The 27,518-nt window shown below is 34.0% G+C and overlaps 1 protein-coding gene across 1 annotated transcript in view; it reads left to right on the top strand.

Annotated features, from left to right (window-relative positions):
- Gclc (glutamate--cysteine ligase) overlaps positions 1–25,529 on the top strand; it is a 60,446-nt gene extending 34,917 nt beyond the window's left edge. Inside the window, exons 2-8 of the mRNA XM_072538144.1 lie at positions 3,700–3,872; positions 8,919–9,115; positions 10,726–11,094; positions 13,793–13,990; positions 18,308–18,487; positions 20,089–20,270; positions 21,564–25,529. Coding sequence (XP_072394245.1) covers positions 3,700–3,872; positions 8,919–9,115; positions 10,726–11,094; positions 13,793–13,990; positions 18,308–18,487; positions 20,089–20,270; positions 21,564–21,720 — 1,456 coding nt within the window. The 3' untranslated portion in view covers positions 21,721–25,529. The remainder of the gene's footprint in view (positions 1–3,699; positions 3,873–8,918; positions 9,116–10,725; positions 11,095–13,792; positions 13,991–18,307; positions 18,488–20,088; positions 20,271–21,563) is intronic.
- The last annotated feature ends 1,989 nt before the right edge of the window (positions 25,530–27,518 follow it).

The following is a 27,518-nucleotide window of genomic DNA, read 5'->3' as shown; positions in this document are numbered from 1 at the left end:
AGAACCAAAATGTACGTGGGCAATTGACGATCGCTGCAACTAATTTTTACCTAAATCCAGAAATCTCATTACCTTTTCATTTGCCCACTCCAGTATACAGAAGGTACACCACAAGTCAAAGCGTAACAGATACGGTAGTTGTATACCATACGGTCCATATGTATGGAATAAATTCTTTTTTAGCGTTATTATGTACTATGTGAAAAAAACCTGCAACAGATTGATTTTTATTCTTAAATTGACAATTTACAGTATAAAAATATTATACCTCTCCAGCACCCCCTCGAAAATTTTAAATAACAAAGGAGGTCGTATGCATCGAGCAAAAAGATAAAAGAGGGTATTTAATCGTTATGAAAAGGAGAGCAAAAAAGTGGCCTCTGATGGCAGACATATCCGGAAATGCGAATGCGCCAAATTTAAATTTCATGACACTTCACAATAATCATACAGTGGTGTAGGGGTTCTAATTTATCTATTTATTTGTTATATTACATAATATTAATACATAATACACTTAAAATACTTTTTTTAACACTAGAACACAATAAAGTTTTAATTAAATAATAACAATAATAGTCTAAAATGTTAAAAAAACTTCAATAGAAAATACAAATAATCTTTCATGTGACAGTTGGGACAAACAATAACATCAGAAATAACATAACCCAACTAAATTTGATTTCTTAAACAAGGAAAGAATCTCTCTTTCCTTGTTTAATGTGGCCTCTCAAGGTGGCACTTCCTGTCTAACAATATTTTTGCCCCCACTACCTTTACGTCTTTTTGCTCGATGGTCGTATGGCACCTTATTAGAAAGGGATTTTAGTCCTCTGTTCAGCAATATAAAGTATTGGTGCAACTGAGAAAATTTATTTTTAAGATGTAAAATTTTGATAATGTCTTTATCACCAAACTTTAGGTTGAATGGACATAACAATGTCACATAATATTTAGAATGTATTTTTCAATGTACTTTACAATTAAATTAAATGTTTAAAGTGACCACTCTTCACTTCTTGACAATAACCGAGACGATTTTGGAATTCTCGTACATTTTGTACGACCTCGAGGGTTATTTTGTTAATTTCTTCCGTTATCCTAACTTTTAAATCAGCGATACTGTTTGGTCTATTAAAATATACTTTAGATTTTAAATAACCCCATAAGAAGTAATCGAGAGGAGCCAAATCGGGGATTTAGCCGGCCATTCGATCGTTCCAATCCAGCTATTGGGAAAAACTCGTTTGAATAATTTCCAACTATACTTGCAAAATGCGGTGGAGCTCCATCTTGTTTGTAGTAAATAGATCGATCTATCTCATTTGGATGATTAACATCAGGAAAAAATCTTCGTAACGTAAGCACTAAAAAGTTAATCAAAAAATCTAGATAAACCTCACCATCAACTGTGCCCTCAAAAAAATAAGGACCAATAATTTTATTGTTAATGCATCCAACATTTTTTCATCAGTAAATTTAACATTTCTACCTGGTTTTGAATATTTTTTACATGTCCAGTATAACGAAACTTCTTTTCAATTTTGCTAAATGTAGACTAACGAAACTTGTTGACCAGGGTATTTATTATTAAACATTTCACAAACCTCTATTTGAGTTATTGTTACCACAACCAATCATAATTAAAATGTCGATTCTTGGAGTCTCGGACAAATGAGCCATAATTAAATTTAATACGCGCACAAATATTATACTGACGTCTTTTAGTAACTTTAAATACTGTAATATCTTTTATTTATTTATAATTATTTATATTTTATTTATCAATTCTTTACTACTTAAATGACAGCAACCTACTAGATTCATATCAGTTGTTTATTTGGCTTTTTGACTAATATTTTATTATCTTTCGACTAAATCTTTTTGACTAAAATTTTTTCCCTAATGTTTAGCAGAACAGATATGAAAATACCTGATTATTTCTAAAGTATATTTTAATAGACCAGGCAATATTGCTGATTTAAAAATTAGGATAACGGAAGAAATTAACAAAATAACTCCCGAGCTAATACAAAATGTTGTACGAGAATTCCAAAATCGCCTCGGTTATTGTCAAGAAGTGAATAATGGTGGAAAAGTTGAACATTTAATTTAATTATTGTAAAAATCAATTTTCTCAGTTATGATTGCACAAACTCAAAAAACTTTATATTGCTGAACAGAGGACTAAAATCCCGTTCTAACAAGATGCCACACGACCCCCTTTGTTATTTAAAATTTTCGAGGGGGCGCTTATAATTCAAAGGGGGTGCTGAAGGGGGATAATCTTTTCATGCTGTAAATTGTCAATTTAAGAATAAAAATCGACCTGTTTAAGGTTAATATAAACAGCGAGACAACCACCGGTGCAAGCGAAGTGTGGGAAGTCGACAGGTATATTCGATTATTCCTGTACTTTAAAGTGTACCAAAAAACCGACAAGTGGACGGATAGGCAGATATTTGCTATTAGAGTATTTTCTTATGCGTGCGAATAAAGCAAATAATTGACAAATGTACCCTCTACACTTCGTCTTATGCGGCCGAATATGGCGCATAACGAATAATACATAGCGAAGTGTGTTGCCCCCATTAGATTTCGTACACACCATTTATCAAGCTACGCTCTCGATACCCATATTAATCTGGGTAAAATGATACATTGTTGAAATTTACATCACTTTTTTTTTAATTCTGACTTTGTTTCAAGATGTCGTATGCAACAAAGTTTTCAAAAGTAACACGTTCATTTTTGTCGAAGATAACTGCTTCCGAAATTAAGTATTTAACTTTTTAATTTTTGGCTCAACCTCAGTATCATTTCGGATTTACTGTAATTTAATTGGCGGCTGTAACGTAGTGGTTATGGTACTAACTTACCTGGCTCCAAGTTCGATCAGCGGTACTAACACCGAAAAATTTTCAATTTCTAATTTAACTAAGTAATCTTTAAGTCATGGCTTGCGATCAGTCAGAAATTTACGAAGTTTCAAAAAAGCATTTCTGGATTGTTCTACTCTGCTATTTATTTCAGTCTACATAAAATATATCTTTGCATTTTCGTAATTATTTCTACCTATACCCATTGTTTTTGTCTTCTTGATATTCATTTTTAAACCCAAAAACTTCACTTGCAAAAGTTATATCATTCAAAAGACATTGAAAATCTTCGATGTTATCTGCCACTAGCGCTGTGTCGTCGACATACCTAATGTTGTTAGTAAATATTCCGTTTATTATACTACGATTATTAGAGTCTGCGAATGCTTTTTCTACGTATAAGTAAAACAACATTGGGAAAAGTATACAACGTTGCCTTACACCCGTTTCGTTGAAATTTTGAAGACGTACTGTTGCGGTCTGGTTCAAATACAGACTGGCGACAACTATTATATCCTCGGCATCCAATGCTAGCTCTTGTAGATATTTTACTATTAGTTTGTGGTTTAAGTAATCGAATTCTTTCGAATTGTTAAAAAATTTACAAATGAATTATAAACTGAAATTTCCTTGTAAAATTTTTGAATACCATCTTTTGTACGGAAGAAAAATTGAATTCTTAAGAATTTTATGTGATATACATTTAACTAATATTTCATCATTACTATCGATGTAGAGAGCGGAGTGGGACACTGGTGTGTACGGATAGTGATTTTGTTTTCTATGTTTACATTTCTATATATAAATACGTTTTTCTTAGATTAGGTTGTGAAAATTTTACGGATCCGTCTATAAAACCGACACCTGACAAAGGAGCTACCAGGTCCCTGTTTTTCCCAGATGAAGCGATCTATCCTGGTCATCCTAGATTCGTGAATTTAGCCCGGAACATTAGAATGAGACGTGGTGAAAAAGTTGCCATTAATTTACCAAGTAAGTATTTTGAAGTTTCTTAAAGATCGACGTACATTTTGGGAAACATAGCTTTCTTATCGGGGGCTACAGACTGAATGCATTGATCGATGAGGTGGATCGCGCACAGATATAAAAAAATAAAAAACGACAGAAATGCAATGGAACGCAATGTAACGACAGATCGAGACGATTTCTTAATAAAATTAAATTAAATTAAATTAAAATAAAATAAAAATATATTAACATAAAATCACATACATTAAAATAAAATAAATTAAGTTAAAATACGATAAAATAAAATACAATACAACAAAGAAAGATAAGAAAGCTGTGCTCCCCCTCCTCAGTCACTCCCGGAGTGCCACAACCCGTTTTTTAGTTTGTCAATAATCAAGTACAGTGATGGTCGTTTGTAATTTTTTAATAATTGAAGAGAATTGAAATAAAACCAATAGCAGTGTAATTAAACAACCAGCATAATGCCGATGTATAATTGACATTAAAACTAACAGGGATTGTTCAGGGCTTCGTCTTATTCTTCTTTCTATTCTGATATAATAAGCATACGCTTATTTTAATGTCTGTTTTAGCCCCCTTTGATGTTCTCTGACCACTTTGTTAAATTTATAAGAAACTGCCATAGAAATAAAAGAGAAAAAAAAATGCCATTGTGAAGTACTGTAGTACTGCTAGTGTAGCATTGGAATAAAAAGGCAATCTAGACTTAAAAAATTTCAATAAATAGTAGAAATAATGCTGACATTTTAATTAGAAGTGATTAGAAACGAGTAGAAAACTTCAAATCAAGATTAACCTTATGCGAAGAGAAGGAAAGACAACTATTATCAGAGAATCAAAATTTTTAGGTACGTGGAGACAAAAGTTCTGTAATAATGACCTGAAATATCTACCTTTATAGTCACTATATTTCCAGGAGCAGATATTGGATCTGATCACCAACCCCTTGTGGCAGATATTAAACTAAGGTTAAAACGAATCCAGCGACTACAGCCAAAAACCAATATACTTAACTTTGACGATGTAAGCATGAAAGATGACATTAAAAAAGAATTTATCAATAGAATAAAGAATATCGGAGAACAAGTAGAAGATCCAGGGGAACTATGGAATGAATTTAAAAATCAAGTTAACGAAATCTCCACAAACAATGATTAAAGAAGATATTGCAATGAAGTATCTAAGAAGAGTACTAGGGTTGACCAGAATGGACAGGATACGGAACGAGGAAATAAGAGAACGCCTTAAAGTCCAATCAATAGATAAGAAAATCGAAGAAGCCCAACTGAGATGGTACGGTAACATGGTAAGGATGGATAAAGAAAGGTCAGTGAAACAAGTGTGGGAAGCGAGAAGAATCTTGAAAAGACCGAGGGGCGGACCCATGAAGACCTGGGACGATGAAATTGCCGCCATCCTAGACAAGAAAGGAGTCACCAAGGAGCAAGCGAAGAAATTGGCAAGCAACAATAAGAATTGGAGGAAGTTTGTATATGAAACCTAAAAAGAGACTTTACACCCAACACCTTAGGGTAGAAGGGTTTTTGATTATATATATATATATATATATATATATATATATATATATATATATATATATATATATATATATATATATAAAATTAATTATTTTCTCTTTATCAATAATTTTAGTTCTATCGATAATATAACAATTAAATAATTGCTCAAGTCAAAATAACAAATCCTTACACATTTATGGATGTAGGTCTTTCACAAAAGGTATTTCAATATTTGTGTCAAATCGTGCTAATATTAGAATTTCTGTAACTGGTGAATGAGATTTTAGTGTGTTTATTTGAGTTTATAGAGATAACAGATTCACCTTAATAACCAATATTTATGTAGATAAGGATTTCCGGTAAATCTACTAATGCGTGTGTATCTTTTTATCAGTATCAATAGTAAGCACAAAATGAGACATACAAATCATGAATTGACATTTTTGCCAAATGCGCTTACATTAACAACATATATCAAAAGTGTATCATTTAGAATATGCCTTAAAAGAAAGGATAATTATTGTATTGTGTAAGTGCTACTTTAGCCGTAGTAGACAACAAAATGCTCGATCATAACTTTAAGAAGTACATAATACTAAAACATAACCGGGAGCTGACATTCATAGCCATCACGATCCTGTTGGATCGATTTTAGAGTAAAAAGATTTCTGAAAGTTAAAAGAGAAAAAGTGACAAGAAAAATTGACATCTCACAACTGAAAAACCCTTAAAAGAAAAAAGAAATATTTATCCAGAAGAAAGAAATAAAAACGATAAAGAACTTTGTACAGGCTAGGGTTGAAGTAACATGGGCTGCTTTTAAAACGAAAATAACAAAGATACAAGAAGCCTTCGGGTTCACGAAAAATACCAAAAAACAAGAATGGATAACGCAAAAGAACATGGACCTCATGACCGCAAGGCGATAACATAAAACAACCCAATAGAATACAAACGAATCAATAAAATCTTTAGAAAAATGTGCAGAGAAGCGAAAGAAAACTGGATGTCAACAAAATGTCTAGAAATTAAACAACTTTAGGAAAGATACGACACCTTTAATGTTCATAAGAAAGTTAAAGAAATGACGTAGACACGGACACAATATTAAGAAATAATATTAACGAAATAATTATAGGTACCAAAGACAAACTGAAGAGAAGGAAACATTCAGCCACTTTTTGACGACGATAGACCTTGTGATCACCGTCCACATATGATCGAATTAATGAAAAAGTTCCAGAAATAACCAAAGAAAAGTTATATATGCAGTAAAAGCTCAGGAAAACGGAAAAGCCACCGGTTCAGACAATATCAATGTCGAACTACTTAAATTAATTGCAAACAACGCAAGTAAAAGCCTAGAACTGATAACAGCACCATTCACTAAAATATGTATATGACACAGGTAAAATACCATCAGACTGGCTAAAATCACCATTCGTAACAACATTACCAAAAAAAACGAATATCTCACAATGCGATGACTATCGAAAATTAAACTTGATGTCTCATGTTGAGTTTACAAGAAGTGTGAGTTTCATATGAGTGACACTCAATTCGGATTTCTAAACGGATTGGGAACACGAGAAGCTTTTTTTGTCTTAAATGTGTTAACACATGAATGAATATGTATATGTTTTATTGATTATCGAAAATCGTTTAACTGCGTTCTCTTAAGTTACTCTGTATAATATTGGAAGGAAAAGTACGGGGCAAAAGATCAGTAGGAAGACGCCAGAACTCGTGGCTGAGAGACCTAAGGAGATGGTTTGACCGCTCATTCGCCGAAAGCTAAAATTGCAATTTGGCTCGCCAACCTTCGAAAGGAGACGGTGCAATAAGAAGAAGACAAGAAGTAAAAAAGCAGAAACTTCAGCAATAAAACAAAAACAACAATGTAAAAAGGATCGTCTCCAAAATTGATGAAAACCTTTTGATCGATTTTGAATGAAGGATTCTCAGAGGAATCCTCCCATACGAATATTTATGTCACAGTCCTTGGGAAGTGGACCTGGAAGCAGGTCAAAACTTAGATGGGAGGTAAGAAGTTGAGGCTCTTGAAGATGATAATAAGTATCACTTGATCTTGATCGAAGATCTATGAATCATCAGTGTTAGCTAAAGCTAATGTTACAGTGAGTCCAATTTAGGGAACGGGAGTAGACAAGAAGGTCGGGGAGATAAAAGTAAATAGCGACATGGAAGATAAAGGTCTATAAGACCCGTTAATTCGAAATAAAAAAAATATATTTCCCTCCGCTATTTTATAGTGTGCTAGACACACTGCTGAGATGCACCCCCGATTATAACACCTTACGGAAATATTACTGTTCTATGAAGACAATCTTAATCCTCATCATCCTCTCTGTCTATATTCCAAAGCGGTGTCGGCTTCCCGACATGGAGATCCTAGCTGTGATTACGGTTTTAAAGACCAATTCCATTTTATCATTTTTCTAAGGTATTTTCAGGTTAAAGTTAATTTTTTGTAATCAACAACAGATGTACAACCTACGTTTTGCAGGTGACACAGTCTTTGGTGACCAACGTTTTTTAAAAATTGTGCAGAAAAATTGGTGACCGCTGTTGGGTCTGCTGACAGATTCTCACCACAAACTCCAATAAAATGGACTTCGTGTCTCTTTTTCCATTGAGAGAGCCATCCCACATTTGCCGATAACACCTCTTCTGATTGAAGCTTTGAGTGCAAGATCATAGCCTTCTCTTTTAGGGTTTGGTCCACTTAACGGCGTTCCTCGTCTTCGTTCTTGAACGAACCACAACCACAGAGTATATTGTAGAACTTTTCCGTTTTAATTTGTGTACAAAAGCATTCGATAGTTTTTCTATTGCGCCGCCAGTCGTTGACTGTACTTTTGCCCACGTTTAAATGCCTCGGATTCTCCTTTTTCCAATCTTTTCAGAGCTTGAAGTCTTTATTCCATTGATTTGTAATTACGTTTACGCGTTTCGCTCATTTTAAAAATAGTTTAATGAACGACGTGAAACAGTTGTGTCAAAGAATACAGTACTGTAAACAAGTTAAGACTTGCTGCCTGCTCTTGTCTGGCTGGCGTTCGCTCAGATTGCTATGCTCAGAGAGCCGGTCGTACTAAGCAGAGACCGAACTAACCGAGGCCGAACTTACCGGAGTCTACTGAATGAGTATAAAATCGTCTATATATGACTAATTCCCAATTAAAAAATATGTGATGACAAACGTTTAACTCTGCTAAGCTTTATATCATTTTTTTTATCTTTCATCCGTTGGTAAATTTTTGTTCTGACATGGAACATAGTTTGCAACTGCGTAACAGTATCTAATTTCATGTACATATGTACAAATACATGTGCCCACTATAAAGCTTAACCGTAGAAGTATTTACCGATAAGATTTGATAAAATAAACTAACACAAACGATCACCCCATGTTTAATAGACCACCCGAAACGACATAATACTATCTGATATTATATCTTATTTAAAAAAATAACATTCTACTATATTTTCTATTTTATTTCAGTATATAAAGACATAAATACGAAGATACCGGTCGATGATTCCAACCAACACAGCAAGGCCGCGTTAGAAGATCATGTTTACATGGACGCTATGGGTTTTGGTATGGGTTGTTGTTGCTTACAACTCACGTTTCAAGCATGCAACATCACGGAAGCCAGAACTTTATACGATCAACTTACGCCGTTGTGTCCCATTATGGTAAGAAAAGACTATATTTCCTTAAATATTAGCAAAATAAAAACCACTTATCCTTGTCAAAATATTCTTACTTAATATTGTTCTGAAGCTATTTTCTTGTGGCATGTTAAAGTAATTACTATTTAAATGGGAATAAGCCACAATTAAAGGTTAAAGTACGTTTATTGACGTTTCAATTTCCACTTCGGAAATCGTTTCCACGATTTTTGTGTTGATTGTCCAATTGCAAACTTTTCGTGGTATTCTCTCTTTATTCATTCGTCGAAGGCGCTCGTACATTTTTAATGTATTTCATATATATTAAACATTATCGCTGTTTTAAAAGAGACTAGTCTTGTAGTACATCAAACGATGGAGTGTTTGAGGCACACAAAATGTACGAGGCAACGTTGCTCAGAGTCGGAAGAGACATGGCAGTGGTACTTTAGACATTTTCACTAATACACAAACTAAAATAGAATTGAAGAGAAAGAAAAGAAAAGAATACAAGATGATAGCGTCTAGAGCTAAACCAAAAATGTTCAATGAACAGAACACAGAAATAAATGATAATACAATTCCGAAAGGGCGCCATCGAATTTTTTTATTATATATTTAAAGATGTGTTTTTTTACCACTGTAACCAAGCAAAGAGAAAAGGACGTTAGTGTTTCTTTTACACTAAAAATTTTTATGATAACACTTATAAAAAAATAAAAAACATATCTGGTGGACCAGAAGAAACACAACACTAGCTCTTCGCACTGCTGTCTAATACGACATGACGTCGTGATTGTCCTAGACCGGTTTTCTGCCGAAATTATGCGAGCTTGCTAACGTGTGGTCTCTTTGACCAATCAGATAAATTCCATAAGACGCAGTTTAAAAAGTTAAGTGCTTATAGAGACGTATTTAGATTTTTAAAACGATGCATTAAACTCACGGCAATTTGAAGATAAACATTTGACAATATATATTGCGTGGTTTTAAAATCTAATACAGGATCTCATAAAAGTTACTGATTTTTGAACTAAATTAAGTTTAAAAAATTATAGTGTTTTGAAGCGTTACAGTCTAACTATCTGCGTTCTTGTGGATCTGTTGTCTGACGTTAAATAATTCCACCAAAGCTATATTCTCCTCGGGCTCCCCGTTTCATTTGGACATCGTGTATGACCCATTTTAGGATTTGGAAAAGGCGGTTTATTAGAGGCCGTTTGGCCTTAGTGCTTTTCTCTCCTGGATTTTTGTTGTTTTAGTGGACTTTTTCTCCTCGGATATGGATTTGAATATGTATTAGAAAGTAGATGATGGATGGGGGTAGTGTGCTATAATAATTTAAAAACTAGCCAAGAAAGACCGCCGATAACGATTGAAGACTTTTACTCAAGACAAGTTGAAGGGGAGTAGATTTAGCATCATGAAGAAAACACTTCAGCTAATAAAACATTGGCTCTACAAAATGTTTGAAGTAAATGGATAAGCCTGTTTGATACTATCACTCAAATACCACAAGTTGCTCTAAAAAGTTACTTCTTCTTTAAAATAATATATTTGTCTTGACTGAGTTGATTAATTTTTTTGTTTAAATTTATAATTATATAATATTATAATGATGGTCTTTTTTTTAGTTGGCGTTTACAGCTGCCTCACCTCTCCATAGAGGATTCATTACAGATATAGACTGTCGATGGAACATAATCTCGGGATCGGTGGATTGTCGAACGGAAGAAGAACGTGGTCTTAAACCGTTGAAAGAAAATAAATTCGTTATTAAAAAGTCCCGATATGATTCCATCGATTCCTACTTGTCTCCTCAAGGTGAAAAATATAACGATATACCTCTTTTATATAACGAGGAGGATTACAAGAAATTGATCGATAATGGAATAGATCCCTTGCTAGCAGGACATATAGCGCATTTGTTTATTAGAGATACGGTATCGTTATTTTCTGAAAAGGTTCATCAAAATGATGAAGAGGATTCGGATCATTTTGAAGTAAGTAAAAACGTATTTTTTTTTGTTCAAAGAAATTCAAGTAGATGACCCTATAGGTCTACGACTCTATAAAAATATATACATAAAATATACAATAAGATCATAACTGAAATGTACTGTACGTACAGTATTAAAAAAACAAATGAGCATTAAATCTAAGATATTTCTCGTTAATTAATACCTACTAATCGCAATCCATATCTAAATCGTCCTCATCCTCTGAATCATCTCCTATATTAATTCCGTGGCTCTCGGGTAAAAGGGCATATCTATGCAAAATGAAATTGTTCAGGAGACGAAATGTATAACATTTTTCTAAAATCAAATGTGTTACTTTAGCCATTGTTTGGCATATTATAATGAAAGAGAATCTAATAAACTAACTTTTGCTGCATATAAACAATTCATACCTTATTCTAATTTGAAGTTATTAGTAGTTTTCTTCATCAGGATACTCAGATATATCCTTTTACTCAAATGCAAATGTTATTATGTATGACATATACAATAGTTTGTACTACCTTAATGCTGAAAGGCTGATAATAATAAAACGGCTTATTTACTATTAATGGTTTATTGTAATCAAGAATGGAAAAGAAGGTGAATATTGAAATTAAATTATTGTGCGCTGCAGAAAGGGGTCATTCATCACTTTCTTCTTCATCCAGTAAGACGTCTTCAACGTTTTCATCCGATGGAATAGACCGATAGTAGTCGTGGAAGACATCGGGTATTAGCGGCAGCATGTCAATGAGGTCCTTCGTCTTAATCGCTGAGATTGCGAGAGGACCACCGTAGGACAGATCAGGGTTCAGATGGCTGCGGAAACAGCCTCTGCGGCGATAGTTTATTGTCTTGAACGACGAATCTGGATCCAGTGTCTCCTTGTAAAGGACTTTTCCTGTCTCTTTTATGTAACGGAGCCACTTTATTTCCTTCATGTAACTTTTTCCCCGTCTTCGCTTACTTTTTTATTTTGAAGTGCCGACTTGTACAAATCAGAGAGTTGGAAAAAGTCTGACTGCTTCATTTCTGTCACAACAAATGGGTTTTTCTTCCTCGTCTGACGAACCAACTGCATTCAGTCGTGCGTGTGATAGATTGGGATATTTGATTTTTTTTTTTTCATTTTTTCTATCAGAGCATATTAGAGCATTTTCTGTCCCTATGAGTGTGACCAGGAACTAGAAGTTTGTGGTCAATTACCTCTATAGTTGGATGGTCGTTTATGACAGACATGAACATGGCAGCTACATGCGAGTTCTTATTCTGTCCTCCACATGTGTCTGGCCACAAGATTACTCTCTTCACATGTGGTGGAAGATTCAAGAGATGTTTCTGTAAACATGAAGCAATTTGGTTGCCTCCTCTTGCAGCTACTACTTCATTCCACATGTAGCAGTGCGCTTGATCGTGCACAGTTAAATTAAATAACCACAGTTGCATTTTGTAGAAAACGACTGAAGTTTCTAGTTGGGGAGTCGGCAAGCATTACTGCGTATCAAATACAAGTATTACTCATCAACCAAACTTTTATCGTTCCGTTTTGCCTCATATGCTTGATCTGCCATCTCGTGGTGCTGCTGTAGCTGGATTTCAAGAGCATCTTTTTCTTTATCCAGTGTTAAAGATATCTTCATTTTTAGCTTGTCACGGGTGTTGCATGTGTCTTTGCTAGGAGATTTAATTGCCAAGTTCAGCCCGTGAAATATCCTTGTGTAAACTGATAGGCTAACTGGTTTGAACGTTGCATCTGTCTTTGCCTTATATTCCGCATAGCATGTTATTATAGTGTAATGCGATGGCAAATACTTTTTTCTGTGTCCCTTCGGGAATAGTGACTGCGATACGATGGTATCGGGAGTAGGTGACGTATCCTTTCAATTTCGTCATCACATATGTTGTTTGGAGGTGCATGTTTACCACGCTGGTCATCCTGAGGTATTCCTGATGTACTTTCGGCTACTTTTTTTATAGCGCTTGTTAAAAACTTCGCCGTTTCACCAAAGGTATATAGGAAGCATTTCTTACAAACAGGCTGAAGATTTCCATTAATGTGTAGGCTGAACTTATGAGTTAAATTGCGATTTTTTTGTGTTCCTGTTGTTTTTCTTAATGTTTGTGTAATGTCCGCAAGATCTCACAGCTTAGACAAAGGTAAATCTGCATTCGTATCTTTTGAAAAATCCTGACGTCCTAGATATTTTCGTTTTCGGCACATCAAATTATATAAGAATTGAGAAGGTTGTAGATATAAATTACAGACTTACAATCTATTTATTTAGTTTGCGACGACCGGTTTCGACCACATATTTCTGGTCGTCAGCATCAGGTCACCCGTAAAGTACAATTTTAAAATGAATCCGGTACAAGGTCTGTTGTTAAGATGGCGTGCATTTATGCATACATGCACGCAATCTTAACAACAGACCTTTGTTTACCATACCGGAATAATTTTAAAATTGTACTTTACCTGATGATGACAAAAAAAATGTAGTGTCCAAAACCGGTCGTCGCAAATTAAATAAATAGATTGTCAGTAAGTATATAATTTCTTTCTACAACCTTGTTGAAATGGTCTCACATAGGCAACCAATTCATTATTTATATAAAAATTAGTTGAAATTGTTCAAACAGCTTTTTGATAGCACACCTATGTTCTTATATAAACTTAAATGGAATTTCCTTTTGTTCACAGAATATTCAATCAACCAATTGGCAGACAATGAGATTTAAACCTCCACCTCCTCAATCAACGATCGGATGGAGAGTAGAATTTAGACCGTGCGAGGCTCAAATTACAGATTTCGAAAACGCCGCTATAGTGTGTTTCGTAGTACTATTAACCCGGGTGATACTTTCTTACCAGTTAAACTTCTTAATACCAATTAGTAAAGTAAGTAATTTTATTATACCTACAGTTTACTTAGTTTCAAAGTTTTTGTAAGTTTTAACGTACTTATGTGTAGATTTGCCATATGACATATTTTAAATATTTAAAAAATTCTTTTCTGTGACCTTTGACCTATATCAAAACTCATTCTCCGTTGCGTAGATAATCACAAAACTGATGATAACTGTCTTGAATGATCTTTTTAACTCCTTTATCTATAGTTTATTTTTATGAACGAGAGAGTAATTAGCATAATTTTAACTGGTACCTCCGACCACTCCATGGGCGTGCTCAAGATTAATTGAAAAATTACTTTGAATAATTGTAAAAAATAAATGAATTATTTCAGTGTTATAAAGTGTTATGTGTATGTAAACAAAAGTGACCTCTTTTATCACACACTATATTAGAACTGACTGGCCTACATTAAAAAGGGTTTTAAAAAATTCACATTTTTTTTAATTTTTAAAAATTACAAAAGAGAAAAAGAGTTTTTAAAACCGTCTAAGGTATGTTAAATAGATGAATAAAAATATTAATATAAAACTTACAGCTACTTGTTACAAATCCAAATCAGATTCAGAAGATGAACTTTCAGAACCAAGATTTATAATAACTGGCTCGATCATTTTATCAGTAATATTGTCCAGCTTCCACATTTTTTCCTCTTCTTTAATAGTGTGATTTACTGCCTTTTCCCAGTTTACAGGTTTTACATTATTTACGGCCTCCAAAAACAACTGTTTAACATCATGAATTTTAAAAGTGGTATTTTTTCTTGAAACTTCACTCTTTATCTGTGCCCATACCAGTTCAATCGGGTTTAATTCACAATGATATGGTGGGGATCTAAGTACTGTCATTCCACGATTTTTGGCAATTTCATCAATTTCGTATTTTTTAAATTTTTCTTTATGAAGGGCACACAACGAATAAAGTTCCTTTCTTATAGATCCGGGATGGTACGTAATATTTTTTGAACTCAGTCAATTCTGCAAGTCTTTTTTTAACCACTTGGTTGTGGGCAGTCCTTCTATAAGTCTGGAGTGATAACTTGCATTATCCATTACTATTACACAGTTCTTAGGAAGAAGATCTATCATTTGTTCGAACCATTCTTGAAAGACATCAGCGTTCATGTCTTCATGGTAGTCACCGGTACGAGTTGATTCAAAAGTTAATAAACCACCTTCAACAAAACCGTCTGAACTGCCAATGTGTACTATTATCAGCCTGCGTCCCTTTCCTGATGGTGGGTTTAAACCAGTAGATAAGTTATTTACAAAAGCGTGCCTTTGACTTGTAACAGTTTCATCCTGCCAAAATTTATTTGGTGTATGACCCTCGTTGATCCATGTTTCATCAAGATAAAATATTTTTCTTTTTTGGTTTCTCATTTCCTTTATGGTTCTTAGAAAATGTCTTCTCCATATGACAATATCGCTTCTTTCTAATAAAATAGACTTTCTGGGATTCTTTTTCCAGCGGAAGCCTATTTCTTTTAAAAGTTTCCATAACGTACTTCGACTAATTTCTGGGTAATCCTTATCATCTCGAACTGAGACAAGAACTTTATCCAATGTTGGAAATTCTTGTCTAAAGAAGAATTCATGCACTTTCCGTCGAAGTCCTTCTTTAAAATGATATTCTATTTGAAATTTTGGTTTCCCTGGAGCATTACGTGGCATTTGAAAACTACCACATTTCTCTTCTTTAATAACTCTGTAAATCGTAGATTTCCCAACACCAAGTGTACTGCTAACTAACTCAACGGTCTCATCAACACTTTCACATAAACGTTTGTCTGTAAATGATTTAAAACAATTAAATATTAATGTTTTTTCATTAACTGTTAAAGGACCAATTTTTCGGCGTTTACACGGCACTTCCAAATTTTCCATAACACTAGTATACACAATAAACTGCACCTTGCAACTGAAGTACCTACTTTTAGTGAACTGTTAAGAATTTTGAATACGCCACTTGGACCTTCCTACAAAATGGAAAAACCCACTATCACATTTTCTGTGGAATAAGTTTAGAAGGTAATTATCTAGTCAATTACTGTCGTAGATTCCTGGAATTAAAGAATTAAATGTTTGATTGTTGAAACCCTTACTTCGTGGAATGCACTCATTTCAGATAAAATAAAACATTTTATTTTATCTAAAGAATTAAACTTTATTTTGCAAATAGGTAGGTACTTATTAAACTTTTATTGGTTATATATAACCAATAAAATAAACATCTTACATTTCTTGCAAATTCATTAGTACCTGTTAACCTCCATCACTCCGACACTGGCAACCTTATTTAGGGATTAGTAATCCTCACAACTATTGTATTCTATTCTGCTCCAACCTTTATACCTGGTGGTCATAGTCAATTTAAAATTGTTTTCCTATATACTTCTGTAAACTTGTTGACAAATATCTGTTTTTCAGTCACCCGTATCAACAGTTTAGGGATTTGCATACATAATTTATTGTTTTATTACTCTCTCATACATAAAAATACACTATAATGTGAAACGAAATTAAGGCAGAACGACAACAGTGTCTTTAATTTTGATAATTTTGAACACCCAGTGTTAATTTTTTGACACTTTAAGCCTGTGGTGTGACATTGTTGTGGTGTCACATTTTAGTTTTTGCTAATTGTTTTATGGATTTATTTAGTTTTACGTATTCTTCCATTATTTGTGAATATTTATCTTGTTCAACTACAGAACTCTGCAACAATAATTTTATTTCTGATATTGAAAATGACTGGTAGGATTTTTTATGTTGGATATTTCCTACAATGTCTGTCAAAATGTTCTCAAGCTCAGTGAATGGACTGTAATGAGGCCTCCGATTTGTTTCTTTATTTCAAAATAAATCTGGAGCCAACTTCATTAAAATTAACAGTGTAGGCAGACTACTACTTAAAGTTTCATTAATATTACAGTATTGCCCAAAATTAACAGTACTGAAACTGAAACATAGATGTCTCTTTGTGCGCGCTGTTATATTCAAATTAACTAGTATAGACCTGTCAAGTAATCCTTAAACAATTAATTATTAAGACCTAATTGTTAAAAATGTTGTTAAGTACAGAGGAGAAAGTGTTTCTTGTGGAGCATTATTTTCGTTCATACGCAATCGGCCGACGTAATAGTGCAAGTCTGCAATACGTGTGTGATCAATTCACTCAACGGTTTAATAAACGTTCTCCAAGTAATGCTGTAATTTTGAAGGTTGTTGAAAAGTTTAGAAATACGGGTAATCTATTGTGCCAACGAAAAGGAAACTCAGGGTGTCCCAGGACAGTTAACAACAACGATAACCATGAACGTGTTTTTGAGCGAATCTTGGAAAATCCGAAAGCCAGCCAGACAAGAACAGCGTTGCATCTTGGCTTAAAACGAACTTCCATGCAAAGAATCCTGAAGGAGCTGGGTGCATTTTCGCATGTGATTCAGGTACAACAATTACATCCCAGGGATTATCACAGTAGAGTGGAATATTGTGCCAGAATTCTTGCATTACAGTATGAAAATCCTGAAATTGTGAAAAATATAATTTTCAGACGAAGCACATTTTCATTTGTCAGGCCATCTAAATCGTCGCACAAATCAAGTTCTGGGCTTTGCCACACCAGATGGAGTTCAAGACGTTCCTTTAGATAGCGCAAAAGTGAGTGTCTGGTGTGCAGTTTTGGGACACGGAATCATTGGCTCATACTTTATCGAAGAAAATGGTAGGTAAGTCACACAGAGGTACATACAAATTTTAACACGCTTTGTCCCTGATCTACGTCAATTTTGTCGTGCACGTAATTTGGCATTCGAGACCAATTTTTCCAGCAGGATGAGGCAACTTGCCATACTGCTGTCGCAGTTCGTCAATTTCTTCAGGGACATTTTCCAAACAAATTCATTTCAGGATTTACTGACTTCCCCTATCCTGCACATTCTCCAGACTTAATATCTCCAGACGCATACATTTGGGGCATGGCTAAACCTGCCGTTTTTAAACGGGCACCACAAACCATCAATGAGTTAAAGGATGCCGTTAGAGCCTTCTTCGCGGACTTGAGACAACCTTTATTCCATAACATTACGAGAAATCTGGAATATCGGTATAAAGTCTGTCTTGAGAGAGGAGGAATTCATTTAGAACATTTTATAAAGTGGCAATAATATGTATTTTTTTTTAAACAATAAAATAATTACAAGTTCAGTACTGTTTATTTTGGGCTATACTGTATAAATACAGCATTTTTTATCATCGCTTAACTGATGGTCAGAATAATATTTAATTTGTTTTTCAATTTTAGGTGGATGAAAACATGCAACTAGCGCAAAAGAGAAACGCCGCACGAGACCAGAAATTCTGGTTCAGACGAGATATCACTACACACGTGAGTCCACCCGCAGCAAACGAGTGTTGCAAAGGAACTACAAAAGACTGTGATATGTTTGTTCAAATGACTATTAACGAAATCATTAATGGAAAAGTAAGTTTACAATTGTATCTTCCATATACATTTTAAAAATCTGCACCTGATAATTCCTCTGAGATAGATCCATCTATGTACCAGTTCTCTCCTGAAGACACCTTGTACATCCTTGTGGAAGAAAGACTGAGTTTTTCCATTTTATTTTAAGGAGCGAAATCCAAATAAAGGTAGATGACTATCTGTGGTTCCTTGTCTTCAATGCCTACATTACTTCAATTTGTGCTAATGCTCTATATAACGATTTTGTAAATCGTTTTCGTTGATGGCCATTAAAGTAGATGATACCTCCGTATGCTAACGTACGTGGGAAATATTCTGAAGACATTAGTTGAACCGTCTGAGTTTGAATTTGTATCAGCCGAGTTGCCTGACGAGGCAGGGATGCTGAAATAACCTTTTTCACCATTTTTTATTGTAGGGTTAGCATAGAAATAGTACACTTCTGCATTAATTCGTCTTCTCCATTCTTCCTCTACTACTTTTCCACCAAACATTCTGCGAAGTATCTTTCTTTCCCAAGCTTCCAATCTGTTCTGTATGGTTTTGTTCATAGTCCATGTCTCGGCAGCGTATGGCATTGTGGGTCTAATTATAGTTTTGTATTCTCTTATTTTTGTATTACGAGATATATCTTTGGCCTTAATTATTTTGCTCATGGCTCCAGCTCACCTGTTGCTCTTGGTCAGTCTCAGTTTTCTTCCTTACATATCTGATCAATAAGAGTACCTAAGTACATATATTTATCCACCTTCTCGAGTTCTACAACTGATCTATCCTCTACCTTCAATTTAAAGGATCCCCTGGTGTTTATTCCTTTTTTGCTCGAGATTTCCATGTACTTCGATTTATTAATATGTATTAACTTTCTACCAATATTAGCAGGCATTGGTGCTCCTTGTATAAAATAGTGCCGGACCTATTTATCCCACTAACCCTTACAATTTTTTTCATTTCGTATTCTTCTGAGACTGTACCGTTGCATTGCACAGCACAAATGGTTTGTGCAATTGTCTTTTTTACCAATCTTACTATTTTTTCTGGCACTTGGAATTCTTTTAGCGTTTCTATTAATTTGTTTCTGTCTATTGTATCGTAGGCGGCTTTGTAATCAATGAAAAGTACTTGTGCTGAAATGTTGTATTCATAGCAATTGATCAGGATTTGTTTTAGCATAAAAATTTGATCGGTTGTTGATCTTCCTTTCCGAAATCCTCCCTGGTATTTCTCTAGATTTTTCTCTACATATATTTATAATCGTTTTTTAATTAGTATGGCGAGCACTTTATATATTACCTATAATAAGAGGGGTAGAGGGTATTCCTTTATAGTTTACGCATTCAGTTCTATCTCCCTTTTGTGTATAGGAATTATAATCGACTTATTCCATTCTTGAGGCATTTTTTCGGCATCCCACACTTCTAGTATTAACCCACTAAGTTGGTTTATTAAAGCCTCTTCTCCATATTTTAAGTTCTCTGCCACAATGCCACTCTCTTTGATACCACAAAGAGCACAATTGATAATTTCACTTGTACTCTGTTCGCTGCATCACTCAGTACACAGCATGTTTTATATCTTTAAAAAACTCTTATTTTTAGGGGGAAGAATTTCCCGGTCTTATTCCACTTATTAACAACTACTTAAGCGGCATGGACGTTGATGCCGATACGCACTGCACAATTCAACAGTATTTGAAGTTTATACAAAGGCGAGCATCAGGCGAAATCCTTACAACAGCTTCATGGATAAGAAAATTTGTTACAGAACACCCAGAATATAGGTAAATGGTTATTGCAAAATACGATTATCTCTTTACCAATACCGTAATTAATTAATGTACCGTAATAATTTTTATTAATAAAACATTCATTCTTAAAATAAAAATATATCTGTAAATATCGAAAACTGAGTAACATTGTACTGTTTGTTTTAATTTATTTACAGACTTAACACTAACACTAAAAACACAATTAATTTATAACATTTATTTGCTGAACGATGCAAATTTATATTAGCGGTACATGGAATTGTAATTTCTCTTTATATCTATTTTTCCGTTATTCTGTAATTCCATCGATGTCTCTCAGCGGAAGCTGTCGCTTCGCTTAAGAGGTTTCTAGATTCTTCGTGACGTCAGCACATCTAGAATTTGAAATTTCGAGCATTCGAGTACTTTCTAGGCAGACGCAGGGGATTGGACGCCGACCTGATGTTAGATGATAGGCAAGGACTGATGTAACATTATTTTGCTAGTTGTATCGTAGATAATGAAATAAAAATAATATTCTATTTACCTTCTATGACCTTCGGCCAAGTGTCCTTCTATTAAAAAGATCACAGGCAGTCTTTGTGAGTTTCCTTCTGATTGTCTCGAATAAAATTAAAAATAAAAACGTTGATTTCCTTAGATATTTTAAAAACTTAATATATTTCAGCCTTCTTCCTTCTGATGGCCCGCATTTGAACCGTCTACTGTCTGAACTGCATCCTCTTCGGGTATTTGATTGTTCCTTTCGTTGACTCCTTGCCGTCTTTTTCAGTAGGTACTTCTTTTAGCATCGTACCCACTTTCCTGATTGGTCGTCGACGGCAACCACCTGGCTAATTACTGATCAGATCAGTGGAAGAAGTATCTTGACCTGTTCTCAGCCACCTCCTACAGTGGTGTGTACTGGAGCCTTTCTTGGACGGTTGCATTTGTAATTCTATCTTTCCATGTCGACCCGTCGATTAGTCTATAACATGACGTCTCACTTCTCTCAAGTTTCTTCCAGTTGGTTTCTGCTGTGGAACTCAAAACTGGAACTGCATATAACATCACCGACCTAACGTAGGCCTGGTATAATTGGATGTGATTGTCTCTTATTGTGTGGAGTAACTAAAGATAAACATTGATTTTTAGTACATACTGACATTTTATTAGTGGCGCCTTCTATGTGCCAATAAGCAAAACATAAAATGCACGTTACGCATTGAATTTTATCAAAATTGTTCGGTAAAAATAATTAATTATCTTATTGTAACACTCAGTATATACTTTATAGATACCTAGTAATCATATTCTTTTTTTCAGGCACGATTCTGTGGTGACAGACCGAATAAATTACGACCTTCTCAAGACAATCGAGGAAATTCAATCCGGCAAAAAATACTGTCCTCTGCTTTTAGGAACTAGCACGATGTCAAAAACTAAAGAAAATATACCAACGGCTTTAAGCAATGATTGTTAAAATATTATTATAGTACTTAAAACAAACAACAGCGAATTGGCACTGAAAGAAAATTTGTTTCATTATGACACATTGATATTATCAGAAAATTTGATTTTTCGAATCCTGAGAAAACTAACAAATATTTTTGAAAAATTTAAACGCAGAATGAAAGATTACATTATTACCGAGGGCGGAAAGTCCCTTAGAATAAACAAAAAGTTTTTTGACTGAGATATTTGAAATTAAAAATCGCACTAAATTTTCTCTTTTTTTTTCACCCCTGTAACTTATTAAAATAAACATTATAGAAGTTTTCAGGGACTTCAGTAATAATGTATTCTTTCATTCTGCGTTTAAATTTTTTAAAAATATTTGTTAGTTTCCTCAGGATTCGAAAAAAATGATTGCATTTAAAAAGCATTGGCCCGAAATTTTGCGCCTACGCTCTTAAATATGATTGAAAACTGGATTTCAATATGTATAATCCATATTTTCATTTTTTTTTATTTGACAATTTATTTGTTGGTAGTAAAACTTAAGTAAATTGTAAAATTTATATTCTAAGATAACGTTTACATTACTCTAACAGTTGAAGTTTTGCGCAGGTATTCACAGGATATAGAACAGGGCGCAAAGAGGTGAAACGACAACATAAGCCAGGTCATGTCGTTTGCAGTCACGGCATTCGAGTCGATCTTACTTCCAAGGCATGTCGATAGATGTATCATATCAAAATATTGTTGAATATGTTCCTCCAATATCAATTATGCACTTTTTAACATTGCTCTTATCATTCCATATAACTAATATGCTCTTTACGTGCCGTCTCCGCGGCGGAGGTGGTTAGCAACTATCAGGACTATTCTAATCTTCGATGCATCTGCCCTGAAAAGTTCGATAGATGAGCATCTACGAGTATATCATTCCCATAATTTGCGCAGCCATTAAATTATTTTCCCTTTCCTAGATTTTTCCTTGCACAGCTAATTGAAGAACGTAATCTTTCGCAACACACAATATCTCCCAAGCTACTGCAACTTTCTGGTTTTGATCGTTTGTATTATTTCCTGTTTCTATTATCTCTTATGCTTTTTGTCATGACACTTTTTAGGTTTGTGATATTTTTATGGTTCTCATGTATACACATAATACAAATGCTTCCAGTTTCTTAATTGTCGCTGCGTTCAAGGTCCACGTCTCTATTCCGTAGATATATGATTGTACACAAAAATAACACCTGCCAACCTAAACTTTTAAATCCAGCTTCATATCTCTTGTATAAAACACCTTCCTTAGTTTGTTAAAAAATTTTACATGATTTTTCTATGCGAATTTAAGTTTCTTTGAAATAATCATTTATGTGTTTGATTATTGTGCAAAGATAGTTAATTTTTAATATTTCATCATTATTTTCTGATGATTTTGAATTATTTATAAATTTTGTCTTCTTGATACTTCTGGAAGGCCATATTGTTTTACATCAACTACCTTGTTCATCAGTTTCTACAAATTTTAGAGATTTGTTTCCAAAAATAATAGTATCATCTGCATACCCCATGTTAAGTGATGTACTATTAATCATTATTCCAAAAGTTTCCCCTTCAAGAGTCCTCAAAATTTCTTCAGAGTATGCATTGAAAAGAAGTGGTGACAACATACAGCCCTGTCTCACCCCCCTTAAGTTTCATTAATCCGTATTTTTGCTCGGTATTTATAATAAAGATTTTTATGATCTAATTGTTATGATTATTGTAGTACAATAATATCATTATAGTAGTCTATTTGTTTTGCTTTCAAGACTTCCTCCATAAGCTGTGGCGGACTTCAAATGCAGATCAAACACTACACACTCACAATTTTTATAGAATCCCTGTTTCGAGTGACATGTGTGTTCCAATGGAACAGTCCGAAGATCAAACCGGTCACTCTCTGTAATGGAGTGGTACATATCTGATCCCCAAACTATAATCAATCACTCCTCCCCATCGCAGGTTATAACGAATAAGGCTTTGTACTGAAAGTTACTTTGGGTGCCTTGGGTAATGGGACATCCTCTGTTTTACTTTATGTGGTTAAGCCACCTGATTTTAGGGGTAGCTAGAGGAGCTTTTCTCCACGAATGACTGAAGTTAGTTTTTACATGACTTTGGACTTGTGTCTCAAAATGTGTGTTCCGGACATCAAGTGACCGACCCGAAGCTGACCATCTAGCCCACGTTTGTCGGTACGTGACCTCGATGCTCAAGTTCCATGAGCTTGGTCCTTTTGACCTACCTGAAGGATATAAGGTGTCTGAAGGGCCTTTTACCTGAACAGCTTTTCTGCATGTGCTGCTGATAAGCATTCACTCTTACTCAATACTTCTTTGTATTGTATTGGCGCTGCATGGCTGCTGTAACAGAATGTTATTAGTATTAAAAATAACTAAATAAAAGACATAAAATATAAGGATAGGATTTTTTGGGTCTTCTGTTTCTGCGTACATTCGACTAATGCGTGGTTATCATTTCGTCACCGTTCTTCTGGGTCTTCTCTATATCCAGCTAGCTGCTGTCTGGGCCGCCTATGTACTGTCCTTTGGTTTTCGTCGTAGTCTGTCAACTATCTTAATAGTCTACTAGGAAGATTCCTGAGTTCGTCGAAAATCACCTGTGCTTTTTCGTGTTGGTAAAATTATCCTAATTTTTGTCTTAAATCTACTCACTTTACTCTTCCGACCTATTAATGATGAAAGTTGACTTCTAATTATTTTAACGTTTGTTTCACGTGTTCTGTGAAGATCAGATTTTTATCCAACGTACTTATATATTTGGCTTGATTTGACCATTCGATTTGCGTATAGAACGCCATTTTGTCCTCTTTTTTTGGTACATGACGGTCTGTGTTTTGTCAGGGTTGACAGCTATCTTCCAGTCTACACACCAATCTTGTAGTTCGTTAAGTGCCCTTTGTAGGTGTCTTGTTGTTAGATCTGGGTTGGTACTGCTAACAGCTATCGCTGTATAGTCTGCGTCTAGACTTAGCAACGATCTGGGTTCGGTTGGGGTGTCTGCTATGTATATTGTGTATAGATACGGTGACAACACCGCTCCCTGTGGCACACCAGCCTTCATTGGGACAGGGACAGGGTATGACGAGAGAAGACATGTCATCGCCTCACTATAACCATATTGGTTCAATTTATACAACAGGCCTTCTTGCCAGACTCTGCCGAATGCTTTACTGTATCAAACACCCTATTATAATTTACGAAACAGTTGTACATATTTTGATAGTAATCATCGTAACTGGTATACTACTATAATAAATAAAAACCTAGACAAATTCAACCTACAGGTGGTTACAATAAAAATTATTGAAAATATATGGATGATAATATGAGCTATATAGAGCTTGGTTAAAGATCGATTACTTCTAGACTTAAGCATTAATTTCAAATATTTATTGTATTATTAAAATTTTACTCTATTATGAAAATCAAATTCAAAAATTCCCATTCTTTAAATATACCGTACTATAAATAGCTTTATAAAAAAGTTACTTTAATTCCATTAATGGTATCAGTTCTTAGCTAATATATAGATGACTTATTTAGATGTTTCTAATGAAATCTAAAAATTGTGTGACATAACAAGATTTTTTTCACGTGTCAACATGCGCTTCGTTTTAAACGTAAACTGTTTAGTCATTTTTTAGTTTTGTTATACTTAAAAAAGAATTTTTATATGTATTTATAGAAATAGAATGTTGCAGTATTTTACAACAACAGGGCATTTAAAAGATTTTACATATTTATAGTTGTGTTAAATAGATTATTCTTGCTAAAACTGTTTTTTATTTTGCTCCTATTCCTTACATTATTTTGTGTTTCCAAAAGAAATGAAATATTGAAACACATGGAAATAGCAGTTAATAGTTTATTCTTTTATATCGTTGTTAGATTTAATAATCTAAACTACGAGAAAGTAGGCTTAGCATCCAACTATGACCTCGAAGGCTCTGTTGCACAGTCGTTAAAGATAAGGGGTGTGATTCTAAAACGTTATAGTGAATTCGCCAAAAATTTATTTATTTATTTAAAGTGCGCAACAGACTTTGTAGGCTTAAGTGCAAACATTTAAAATACTTTGTTTTGTTTTTCAGTAAGTTTTTGACGATATTTCTCTATCTTCTTCTGTCTTCTGCTTTTTTCAGTCCAAATCACTGTTATCCATCTTGCAATATTTGTTTATACCCCAGCCGTCTTATTCTTTTTACTGTTCATATACTTCGTCTTTGGTTCTTCTTGTCCATCCTTCTTCATTTTTTATCACGCCCAAACAGCTTCTCATTATTTTGCGTTACCGTCTCTCTAGCCGCTCCTCTTTTAAATTTTATTTGGACACCCACGTCTCGCAATGCATATTTAGTAGTTGGTCTTACTACTATTCAGTATATTATCACTTTGTTTTATTGGATAAAGATTTAGACTTTAGGGAGTATGTTCACTCCGAAGTCAGTTAGAATGAGTGGCATTCAAATAAACTAACGTTTAACAATTTTCTGAGTAGATGGCAACACGTGCATCTTATTCTAATATTTTGATTTTCCCGAAATTTAATTCTCTGAAAAGCGACATTGTTGCCAGTGATGCCAAGTACCGGAACTTACGATCGGGAACTTACAGTTTGCTCTTAATCGGCAGTATTCTTTAATGTAAGTTGATATTAGTTATTACTTAGTTGAAGTTTCACAAATTCTAATTTTCGGATTTGATAATTGGATCATTCAATTAATCTTTGTATCGTGTTGTTGTTTATTTACCTTTGAGGTTAAGTTGCTGTTTTGATTTTGAGTTTGTTTTTTTAGTTTTATAAACATATTAAATAGTTTATACCAGTCTTGTTTCCTAATATTGATTGACTGAATATTTTTTAACAATTCTAAATATTGAAAATAAATGTAAACACTAAAAAGTTTATTGATTCTACTATACCTACACATTTTTAATTGATTTCAAAGATTTACTGATTTTTCAAATTAAAATTTAATAAAAATAATCATATTTGTCTTCATTCTTTTTTGTGTAGAAAATTATGAGAATAGGAAAAGCTAATGTAATATAAACAAAAATTACATAAAAATACATAAGCTCTCTTATGTAATGTACTAGACTTAAATTTAAAATTAGAACGAAAATTGAGTTAAGTATCCAACAAAAGCGGGCTAATGCCTTTTATAGTCTGCTAAAAGAAACTCTTGAAAATTACATTACATTCTGCTTTGATATGCACCAGGTGCAGCCTTTGCCCAAATCACCTATTAATGATGCGTTTTATGCACAGCAGATTAACATGTATGTTTTTTGCTGCGTTGATAGTCAGTCCAAACATCCAACTTTTTTTACTTGGATTGAAGATCAGGCATGTAGAGGATCAATTGAAATAGGTTCTGCACTTATAAATTATTTGGATTCTTTAGAGTACGATAATATTACGACGGATTACCTCTTTTGTGACGGATAGACAAAACAAAAACTCCCATATTATTCATTCGCTGTACTTCTGGCTTAGATTTAAAGCTCTAGTTCAAGTAACAGAAATATTGTATTTTCAGTCAGGGGCCATTCGTATTTGCCAGCAGAGGGTATTTGGGAGAGTAGAAAAACTTCTAAGAAAAAAAGCCACAATTCTCTCTAGAGAGAAAGATGAAGAAATTTACAAACAAATTGGAGTTGTTAAAAAGATATGCACTGATTGGAGATTGTTTAATATGAAAGAGCTTCAAGTTGGCTTGAAAAAAGTGAAAGCGCTAGCTGATACAAAGAAGATTCTAAT

Source organism: Diabrotica undecimpunctata, chromosome 7 (genome assembly GCF_040954645.1).
Source record: "Diabrotica undecimpunctata isolate CICGRU chromosome 7, icDiaUnde3, whole genome shotgun sequence".
Lineage (NCBI taxonomy): Eukaryota > Metazoa > Arthropoda > Insecta > Coleoptera > Chrysomelidae > Diabrotica > Diabrotica undecimpunctata.
This window is presented reverse-complemented; position numbering and strand designations above follow the sequence as displayed.